The sequence below is a fragment of the Nuphar pumila genome, chromosome 13, assembly GCF_984573655.1.
Source record: "Nuphar pumila chromosome 13, dmNupPumi1.hap1.1, whole genome shotgun sequence".
Lineage (NCBI taxonomy): Eukaryota > Viridiplantae > Streptophyta > Magnoliopsida > Nymphaeales > Nymphaeaceae > Nuphar > Nuphar pumila.
Window position 1 is genome coordinate 31,842,936 of NC_143261.1, and position 11,842 is coordinate 31,854,777.

Sequence of the window (11,842 nt, forward strand, 5' to 3'; positions counted from 1 at the left end):
TGCAAAGCACATCTACATGATTGGATTTGCAAAAACAGCGTTGAAAATACTCATATTTCTAGTTCTCATATTCTAGTGACTATACATATAGAGAGAGATCTGATCGACAGTCTGTGACCTCTCGACTTGGAGTGGAGCCTGATCCCCATATCCGAATACACTACTGCTATCGCAATTAGATACATTTGAATGAAAATCATTTGTACCTAATTCCAAACTGAAATGAAAATCAGCAACGGTTAAATCCCTGACACTTAGCACCCACAGTTAACCGTTGAACAACTGTGAGATCGTACCATCCCCTCCTGGTCCTGCCACAGTTCCAACAGAAAACGCCGATTTTCTCCTTCAAATCACCAAATGCTTTAAAAAAGCGTTCAGAAAATCAACCTGAATCCGGATCGTTTTTCTATAATCGGCCTGTCTAAAAAATTGTTTCTTAAAAAGAAAAGAAAAGAAATCATAAAAACCCAAAACAATTTTAGTAAAATATTAAAAAAAGGAAAATACACAAAGTATTAAAAAAAAAAAGAAACGAGGGAAAAGTCGGTAAGGTGCCGATTCGGTCCAATTATGAGAATGACACTCTCTACAAAGGGGCAGACAGGAGAGGCAGGTTTGGGTCGCTTTTGGGTGTTCCCAGGAGCTCAAAGAACCCCATTCTTATGCCAGCTAAACTACCGAAGCGAGCCGAGTCATCACTGGAGCCGCCTATAGCCTGACGCGCTCTTTCCGCCAAAAAGAAAAAGGGGGAATAACCAAAGTCGCGGCCCACCGCATGTAGTTCCGTCGGCGGACACTCTGGGTTTAACTAGCGCCTCTTTTTCTTGAAGCAAGACGGAGAGGCAGTGAAAGAGAGAAGCAGAAGAGGCTCTGGTTTGTGCACTGCAGACTAAGGCCAAAGGTTGGTTGTTCCTTTCCTTTTGTCCAAATAGGCATAAAGAACAAAAAAAAGGATATTTTCCCCTCCTCTCGTTCCCCTTCTCCAAAGGGGAAATCGAGATTCAGGAGGAGAAAATTCCTCATTCCCGTGTCTGAACAAAAAGAGGAAAAAGAAAGAGAGATTCCCCCGTCTTTGTTTTTTATTTGCTTCTCTCTCTCTCTCTGTTTGTGAGTTTGGTTGTGATCTAGGGGGTTTAGGGATTTGCAGGAGGTGAAGAAGAAGATGGCCAACATCGACATCGAGGGGATCCTGAAGGAGTTGCCGAATGACGGGCGCGTGCCCAAGACGAAGATTGTGTGCACGCTGGGGCCGGCGTCGAGGTCGGTGCCGATGCTGGAGAAGCTGCTCAGGGCCGGTATGAACGTCGCCAGGTTCAATTTCTCGCACGGCACGCACGAGTACCACCAGGAGACCCTCGACAACCTCAGGATCGCCATGCACAACACCCAAATCTTGTGCGCCCTCATGCTTGACACAAAGGTTTCTCCTTTTCTTTTTTCTTTTTCTTCTTCTTTTGAATAAGTCCAAGTGATTGCTCTTTTCCTTCGCACGAATCTTCGTGGATTTAAGGCCTCTGCTTTTGAAATCGGAGAAACTAAAAATGAATCTGGAGATTTTCATTTGTTAATTCTTTTTTATTTGCTTTACGTACTTTTTTTGTTTCTGAAAAAGCAAAGTCAATTTAGAAGGAACTATTTCTTTCGCTTCCACGAATTGAGGAAGCGATACTTCTTCGAACATCGATCATCACCGTCTTGGTGTTAGTTGTGCTGTTGAAAAAACATTTTGTTAGTTGACCATCCTTATTGGCATTGATTACGCTGCAATTCTGTTCAAAATTCACGTTGCTTTCTGTAAAACTCTATGACTAGCACGTTTTGAACTTACTTGTTCGTGGTTTATTGGATGAACAATGAAGACACCCTGAGGCCTTTAATTCCTGGATCTTTTCTTTGATATGAAATTGAACAATGAGGCTAACGAAAAACATTGGCGCATCCTGCTTTCCTCTCCATTTTTGTCTTGACGTGCATCTTATGAGTTGCACTGAATTGAATGCCAAATGCTTTATCTTGGGAAGTAGCTGCTGTTTTGAAAAATAGTAATCTTAGTGTTGAATGCCTTGCTGCTGTGAGATGCTTATCTTGGAAATGAATTGGCTACATGATACGATCACATGAAAGACGCCTTAACCTCTTTGAAGGTCAAAAAGCTTCTTAAAAAGTTGAGTGCTTTCTGTGTTAGCATTTTTACTGTTCAGTGTTGTTGTTAGCCTGCATATTCCTGAAAGATGAAAAATTTGCAAATGAAGAATCTAAAATCTCAAAGAGGCTTTGCTTACTGTAGATTCTCTATTGATAAGCTTTGACTCTGCTGAATTTCTCCAGGGGGTTTCGGTACTTTATTTAGCCAAACCTAAGACAAATGCTTGGTAAAGTATCACTATGTACTGTAATATATTCTCTGTCATAGGGATGCTTCAATTTAGTCTCATGTGGTGTCCCCTTGTATATCAATCTTCATGGAAAACCACAAAAAATAGGTATCTCGTGTCCATGTGACATAGATATATTATGTACTGTGCGTCTAAGCGCTTGGCTGACTTTAAACTCATTTAAGTTGGACCATCACTAGTTGTCGACTTGGGTAAGTTACTTACTGACATGGGTGAACAGATCAGATTGACCTATTCTATATCTGAGTAGTTATGGGTCAACCTGGTGGTTCAATGCTCAAAATATGTAATGATCTTCTCCAGTTGTTGTGATCTTTGCTTTTGTGTGTATATCATTTTATGATTTCAACAGAAACAAGGGGCTTGAGGATGATGATAACAGCATAAATTATCATGTTTTAACGTACATGTAATTTTTTTTTAAATCATTGAGGGACCTATCTAGAATCTAAAAACAATAAGTTGCATACAATAACACTGATAAGCTTTACTGTCATATACTTGATATTGTTATAGTGACACATTATAGTAAACTTCTATAAAAGGAGTGTTGGTTAATAGTTCAACATATTGTTTAGGAATAGTACAGAGTTTCTACTGTTCTCATTGCATAATGTACGTTATGTAATGGATCTAAAGTTATCTGCTTATTATAATGTACTACCACCACCACCATCATCGTTATCATCGTTTTGTTATTATTATTTAAAAAGCAGGGGCAAGTTTGGATGTTTATGTGCATATATGAATAGTAGCAAAATGTGTGTGCACATAAGGATGAAAAGCTCTTGAAAGTCTAAGATTAAGCCCAAATTTTGTTATGTAGAAGACTCACGTCCCCTATCCTTCATACCACAATTCATTGAGCAAGAACTTTTTTTGTATTTTAAAATATGGTGTATGATGTTGACCCAAGTCTTCTTAGGCTCATCAATGGAAGTCCCTCTGAAGATGTTTTAACACAAGTTAGATGTTTCCTTGACAAAAGAAACATTAATGGGCCCCATCTTTCCAACCTTAATACTTTGAGTCATCCTATAGAATTGGATTTTCCTAGAGTCAAAAGATTTGTTAAGTGGGTCCTTCTTTCGCAGATTAGATTGTGTGTATTAGGATGTCCGCTGCAGATGGTTCAGTTTGCTAAAATCAGTAGCACATAAATAAATAATAAAGTATGAAGAAAATATCACCCAAAAAGGGGTGACTGCTGAAGCCACAAAAAGTTTTAAGACAGTCATCTCCTTGCACACCTGGATTCATATATATATATATATATATCAGTTTCACCCAGAGAGAGAGAGAGAGAGAGAGAGAGAGAGAGAGAGAGAGAGAGAGAGAGAGAGAGAGAGAGAGAGAGAGAGAGAGTCAGTTGTGCGAAAAAAAACTAAATGAAAATATTACATTTTTTCACTAGGGGTTGTTCCTTACCCACGAGGGTAGCAATCAATCAATCTCTCTCTCTCTCTCTCTCTATATATATATATATTGTGTGGAGCAAAAGTGCAAATGTGGACAATATGGATAAGAATATTAGTTTACATAAATGTTACTTTTTTACTAATATTATAATAAATAGTAAGGATTAATATTTTTTATAAACTATATGATTAGATTGATTACAACTAAAATAAGTACTTAAAATTTGAATAATACATATATCTCAACTTTTCATTGAAAAATAATTCTTATTTACATGTTTCCGAAATAAGTGAAACGAGTTTCCCATATGAAGTAAGTAGGGGTTGTTCCTTACCCACGAGGGTAGCAATCAATATATATATATATATTGATTGTGTGGAGCAAAAGTGCAAATGTGGACAATATGGAGAAGAATATTATTAGTTTACATAAATGTTACTTTTTTACTAATATTATAATAAACAGTAAGGATTAATATTTTTTATAAACTATATGATTAGATTGATTACAACTAAAATAAGTACTTAAAATTTGAATAACACATACATCTCAACTTTTCATTGAAAAATAATTCTTATTTACATGTTTCCGAAATAAGTGAAATGAGTTTCCCATGTGATGTGAAACAGGTTTCTTACTCAATGGGAAGCAGGTTTCCCATGCTTTTTTAGAAGTTTCCCACAAGTTTCGGAAATGCATGGTTTCCAATTTCAGAAATGGTTTCCCAGGAAATGAGTTCCCGCATGTAAGTGGAGTTTCCAGTAACCCTGGGCTGTAAAGTGATGAGGTAGTGAGAGGATCAAAGGGGTAAAAAAATGAAGAAAGTAGAATCATAATCAATATATTCTTAAATATATGTAAATATACATGCTGCATTCGGAAACAGTAATTAGGTCTACAGTATTTAACACAAGAATGACATTCACAAAGTGTATGCTTATTTCTTATGTCAAAGTATAAAAAATAATAAGTAAATTTTATGCAATTGTTGATACACATGATTCAACACTATGAGATATGTCAAATACTTTTATGCAGCGATTCATTCACAAATTTCAGTTCAGTCATGTATCTATGATTCCTAATTCTTCAATATGAATATATGGTTTCCATTGAGGAATGCCAATTCTCGTGCTTGTTTCAAAAGAAAGCTGCCTTTTGTTTTAAGTTTAGAACACATTTCCTTGTTACTCATGAGCTGGAAAACAATAACGGTGTCTGTGGCGGCAACAAAGTGTGTGTGTTTGGGTGGGGTGGGGGAGGAAGAGAATTGCGTGCCACCACTCCCATAAATCATGTTTTTTTGTTTCGCTGAAAAAAAGTGAAGTGGCAGATTTTCCAAATGCTTAGTGTGTAGAAAAAATCATGATTCAGAAACAAGTTTTGTCACTCGAGGACTGCAGAAAGCAGGTTTTGCTTGGTTACCATGGGAAATGCCAAAGAATCTGATTTTTTACCAGTTTTTTTACATCATCCAAGTGTCCTGTTAATGAAAGATTGTTTATGGAAGAGGGAAGAAAAAAAGGCATGGATGTTGCAATGAGGTTATTTTGCATTGGATTAGATATATTGTTCTCCTTGCAAGCTGGATCATACCCAGAGGGTAGAGGTGATAGCAATTTGAACTTGGTCTGGTGGTTTATTTAACTAAAATGTGGTGCTCATAGTTTTGAATCCATTACAACCTTAAAGAATCTTTTGGGTTGATTTAACTAAAATGTGGTGCTTTTTCTAGACATTATTTAGTTGGGTTGTTATTTACCTTTTGGGCATCAATGAATTACATCCCCTCGCCCAAGATGGCTTGCTCTTGGTGCTCATTGTTATGCCCCTCATTTGGTCTTCTACAAGGTTTCAATAATAAGTTTTTTTTTGTTAAAAAATCATCTCAAAACGTATGTACTTTTACAAGATAGGATACCTAGGGATTGAAGATAATGGGACATCAAGGTCATTTTATGAAAAGTAGGAAGGGGGCATGTTTGCATATAATTTGTTTGGATGTGCTCTAAAATATATATTATATTTCTCAAGATCTTCACAGGTGACCATGTGAAAAATTATGAAGTGCATAATTATGGATATGGTGTTCACCATGTCCAGATAGGTTTAGTTGAGTGAATGAAGTGCTGTATAACCTAGTGTTGTTGTAGGAGGTAAAGTGTCCTTTGCACACACATACACACCCCTTTAATGCAGTCTCTCTCTCTCTCTCTCTCACACACACACACACACACACACTTTTGTATATTTACTTTATCATCAATTGCTACCATCATCACTACTATGATCACCATTGCCACCATCGCCATTACCACCACCACCATCACCGCTACTATGATCACCATTGCCACCACCTCCATCCACCATCACCATTGCCATCATCACCATTGCCATCATAACCATTACCACCATCACTACCACCATTACCACTACCACTATCTACCTCCACCACTGCCACCATCTACCGTCACCATCATCACTACTACCCACTATTCTTCTTTCTTCTTCATTTTATAATTTAAACAGTTGGTGATCAAAATGTTCACTTCATTTAAAGTAAAGGTAAGATTATTCTTTATAAAATGTACTCAAATTTATATATGTAAACAATAAATAAGAATAAATCCAACAGGGCCTTAGTTTTGTTGTTTTTTATGTGTACTCTTTTTCCTTTTACTTATTTTGCCCGAATCTCCCGAAGAAAAACAAAAACCTGAAAACCTCACGAGTAATGCAGGCCCTACAAGTTCTCTTTTTTTAACTTCTGGTGCTATATTGCAGATTCTACTCTCATCCAGTTAAGTGTGTAATTCCACTCCCCATTCATGGAATTGCAAGCTAGGATCCAGTGATAGCCATCTATAGAACCATCGTTATTCCTAGTGATGTTTGTTCATGTATGGAGCAATAAAACAAAAGAACTATACAGGAATAAAGATGTCTCTTATGTGAAGCATTCTTTCAGATCGTTAAACTTAGATTTGACATTTTTTACCCCGAGTCTGCATACGTAATTCTGAATGGTGTTTATAGAGGTTTCGTACTTTACAGCATTTTAAAAATTTTATGGCATCCCGGGGTAGTTTTATTTCGATATATTTTAAATCAATGTTTAAAAACTCGCTGAGTCCGCTCGGCCCTCTGCTTGGTCAAAAAATTGAATGACCATGTTTTTCACAAGACTCAGCTGAGTCAGCTGAGCTTTTACTTAGAGTATAATTATTGAATGGTGTATTAATTTATATGAGCCCGATGTCTTATCTCAACTCAAGATCCCTCTTTGGTCTTGTGTATTTCCCAGGGCCCTGAGATTCGAACAGGCTTTCTGAAGGATTCAAAACCAGTCCAGCTGAAGGAGGGTCAAGAAGTTACTATAACTACTGATTACAGCATCAAAGGTGATGAAAACATGATTAGCATGAGCTACAAGAAATTGCCAGTAGACTTGAAGCCGGGAAATACCATCCTTTGTTCTGATGGTACCATCACTCTTACTGTTCTTTCTTGCGACCCTGAAGCTGGAACAGTAAAATGCCGATGTGAGAACACTGCAGTCCTTGGTGAGAGAAAGAATGTAAATCTGCCTGGTGTCGTTGTGGATCTCCCTACTCTCACAGAGAAGGATAAGGAGGACATATTGAAATGGGGTGTACCAAACAAGATTGACATGATTGCACTGTCATTTGTTCGTAAGGGATCTGATCTTGTGCATGTCCGAGAGGTTCTTGGGCCACATGCTAAGACTATACAGTTGATGTCAAAGGTCTTTCTCTGTCTTCTTTCTAGTTGCTTTTGCATGCACTCATAGACGTTTTTGGTGGCACATCTTTCCCTTTCAAACTTAGATGTGAGTCTGCCTTGTATTCATTGTTCAGCGAAAATATACTGAAAAGGGTGTAGCTATTGCAGTGCGGGTTTGCAGTTGTAACTAATTGTCGTGCATCCTTGTGACACTGCAGGTAGAAAACCAGGAGGGGGTGATCAATTTTGATGAAATTCTTCGGGAAACGGATTCTTTCATGGTTGCTCGTGGTGATCTTGGGATGGAGATCCCTGTGGAGAAAATATTCCTGGCACAGAAGATGATGATCTACAAATGCAACCTGGTAGGGAAGCCTGTGGTGACTGCGACACAAATGCTCGAGTCCATGATCAAGTCACCCCGTCCAACACGTGCTGAAGCCACAGATGTAGCAAATGCTGTCCTAGATGGCACTGACTGTGTGATGCTCAGTGGAGAGAGTGCTGCTGGTGCTTACCCAGAGCTTGCAGTCAAGATCATGTCTCGAATCTGCATAGAGGCTGAATCTTCGCTCGACTATGGTGCCATCTTTAAAGAAAGGATAAGGCTGGCACCTATGCCTATGAGCCCTCTAGAATCTCTTGCCTCTTCTGCCGTGCGCACAGCAAACAAGGCCAGGGCAACACTGATAGTGGTGCTGACGCGTGGTGGCACAACTGCAAAGCTGGTTGCCAAGTACAGGCCTGCAGTTCCAATTCTGTCTGTGGTGGTTCCAGTGTTGACGACAGATTCGTTCGACTGGATCTGCAGTGACGAAACCCCAGCAAGGCATAGCATGGTCTACAGGGGCTTGATTCCCATGCTGGCTGAGGGTTCCGCCAAAGCCACGGATGCGGAATCCACCGAAGTTATCTTGGATGCTGCACTGAAATCTGCTTCCAAACGGGGCCTTTGCAAGAAGGGAGATGCTATCGTTGCGTTGCACCGTATTGGTGTTGCGTCAGTCATAAAGATTTGCAATGTTAAATGAGAGGAATTCCGTTTCCGGTCAAGCCAAAGATGATGAATCTACAATAAGCTATACTTTTTTTTTTTCTTTCTTTTTGTTGAGGTTTTGAAAGTGGCTCTAGACTTTAAATAACTCTTGTGCTTCTTGCATAGACTTGTTATATGAAGGCTTTGCTCTTTGTCCTTGCTAGTAAAAAGGATTGTCTCAATAATGTTTATGCATTTGGTCTTGATTTTCCGCAGGTGCTGTTTCTTCACAACCTGAATTATGTATTTGATGTCTTAGCGTCCCAAAATGTGAAAACCCTGTTGCTGAAGTTTGTCAGTAGCAGTGTTATCAAAACTGCACCTTGAGGCGTAAAAGGCGCGCCTCGCCTTGAGGCGTGGCCCTATGTGCCTTAAGGCAAAATTTTTTTTTTTTACAAGACTTCTTAGACATAATCAAAAAGATTTTTTTGTAGGTTAATCTCATATATTTTTCAGTTATGTAATAAGTTTCTTAGTATATTACTATATTTTAACTTTTGTTGGTTAATCTCGTATATTGTTCAATTATTTCAGTCATGTAATTAGTTTCTTAATATATTTTAATTTTTGTTGGTTAATCTCATATATTTTTCAGTTATGTACTCAGTTTTTAGTTACTTTTATATGTTAATCTCATATTTTTTAGAATAATCTCATATATTTTAACTTTTGTAGGTTAATCTCATATATTTTTCAGTTATGTAATCAGTTTCTTAATATATTTTAACTTTTGTTGGTTAATCTCATATATTTTCCAGTTATGTAATCAGTTTTTAGTTACTTTTATATGTTAATTTCACATTTTTTAGAATAATCTCATATATTTTAACTTTTGTAGGTTAATCTCATATATTTTTCAGTTATTTCAGTTATGTAATCAGTTTCTTAGTATATTTTAATTTTTGTTGGTTAATCTCATATATTTTTCAGTAATCAGTTTTTTAGTTACTTTTATATATTAATCTCATATTTTTTAGAATAATCTCATATATTTTAACTTTTGTTGATTAATCTCATATATTTTTCAGTTATGTAAATAGTTTCTTAGTATATTTTTTCTTTTATTGGTTAATCTTATATATTTTTCAGTTATGTAATCATTTTTTTTAGTTACTTTTATATGTTAATCTCATATTTTTTAGAATAATTTCATATATTTTAACTTTTGTAGGTTAATCTCATATATTTTCCAATTATTTATGTAATAAGTTTCTTAGTACATTTTAACTTTTTTTTGTTAATCTCATATATTTTCCAATTATATAATCAGTTTTTAGTTACTTTTATCATATTTTTTAGTACTTATTTGAGATTTTCTATTTCTTATTGGTTGTTATTTCATCAATAAAGCATTTCTTTATTTATTTGTATTTTTAGATATTTTTTTATAATTTTTTAAAGTTTTAAATTTTTTTTTGAGGCTTACGCTTTATGCCTCGCCTCGGTTTTTGGTGGAGCGCCTCGCCACAACACTGGTTAGTAGAGATGAATACGCCTGGTGAGGCAAAGCACCGTAGGGATATTTGGAAGTGTGGTTGATCCCTTTGTGCCGAACTTTATTTGTCACTGGTCGAAAGCGGCGCAGGTGTTGTGGTTGTCTGACTCAACCTTTCCCGAGATCTCATGCTGCTACGCTTCACAACCGGCTCACCTAGCACTCAATGCAACCTCTGGTGCGTGCAAGCACCAGGTATGCCCACTAGCCACAAGCAGCTGCTAACTGTCGCTGGCTGTACACTGCAGGAAGTCGACCAGTGCATCATGCAGGTGAGGTGCACACAGGCACTCCTCTCTGTGCACACAGGCGCGAGGCAATGCGGTGTTGCGCTCATAGGTGTGATTGTGCAGACAGACACGCACAAGCGGTGCATGTGCACTAGTGCTATGCCGCTCGATGCTGCAGTTGAAGCTCAATCTTGGTCAGGGGGCCTAGACAGATCTGGCACAAGCAGTAGACACACCACATCAATCAGTTGAAAACTAATGAATGTATGAAGTTCACTTGCCGATGCACTTACCTATGTTCAGAGATACGGTGCAGTGAGCATAAGCTCATTTGATACCGAACACGCAAGTTGCATTAGCAGTGAACGAGCTGTGCGATCTGCCGATTGAAGCCGATTCTAGAAATAGACATCTTCCAGACCTAAGGAAGATGCTACAGATATGATCTGCACTAAATTATGCGGAATACTGCAAACAAAGAGCGTATTAGAAGAATATCAACATTCACAAGTAATTGCACTCAGCTGATTGTGAATTATAAGACAATCAAGAGCGTGAAATCTCTTAGATGCGTTAGAGCGTTGTGATCAGATACAACACTGCAGGTCAGCAATCCGCAACATGCGTTAGCCATAGCCTAAGGTAGATGCAGCCGCTGGATTCCTACATATGATCGGTTGAAGGAGATGAGCATGAAGTGGAAGGAATTATCTAACTAGATGATGCAACTTTTTTAATAAAGCATTTTAAAAATATATTTTCAGTAGAAACGTTTGTACAAACTGTACATCAAATAATAAAAACCGGCTCGCACGAGTGGTGGAGTCCGGGTCGATCTCAAGGAACGGAAAAAATACTTTGTATTTCACGGAAAACTAAGCTACTCTTTATTGCCTTAAAAATAAAAATTAATTAACTAAATAAATGAAAGTACGGCCTTCTACGGAGAGCTTAAACAAATAAAAATAATAATAAGGGCCTTATTACAAACCCAAATTGAATTGAATTAAAATAAAATAAAAGCCTAAGCTAAAAAGAAAAGAAAAAGTCTTCAATGCTTTGAGTTTCTTGTCTCTTGGTGTTTCTTCAGTTGCTTCTTGTCCTTTCTCTATTCTTGAGAGGCCTCAAGAGCTTTTTGAAGAGACTTTTTAAGGATCTCAAAGGGTTCTTTGGGAGTACTTTCGAGGGCTCACCGCACGTCCAAACGTTTTCCTGCGAGAATTAAAAGATGAAACACAAAACAAAACACAAAAACTCACATAATTTCAATGTTAGTTTCAACTAAAAATCACAAACTCATGAATTACACTAACATGAAATAAACTAACTACATATAACTAACCACATATAACTAAAGGACAAAATAGCGAAACTAACTAACTAACAAGCAAGAAATTAATTAATGTAACAAACTAATATCCTTATAAAACTTTTAGCAATCCAACTAAATAATTGTCAATAAAGACATGAAAATATAATCAATCTAATAACATGAAATAGTTAAATAACAAACTAATCA

The 11,842-nt window shown here is 37.2% G+C and overlaps 1 protein-coding gene across 2 annotated transcripts; it reads left to right on the forward strand.

Annotated features, from left to right (window-relative positions):
• Positions 1-611: 611 nt before the first annotated feature.
• Positions 612-8,768, forward strand: LOC149818249 (pyruvate kinase, cytosolic isozyme-like). 2 transcript variants are annotated; one of them, XM_089984499.1, is made up of 4 exons: positions 612-904; positions 1,151-1,423; positions 7,123-7,584; positions 7,781-8,768. In XM_089984499.1, exons 2-4 carry the CDS (start codon positions 1,166-1,168, stop codon positions 8,591-8,593), a joined length of 1,533 nt encoding a protein of 510 aa, XP_089840625.1. In that variant the 5' UTR covers positions 612-904; positions 1,151-1,165; the 3' UTR covers positions 8,594-8,768. The 2 variants fall into 2 exon arrangements, with proteins under 2 accessions (XP_089840625.1, XP_089840624.1); XM_089984498.1 differs by having other exon boundaries at positions 621-904; positions 1,141-1,423.
• The last annotated feature ends 3,074 nt before the right edge of the window (positions 8,769-11,842 follow it).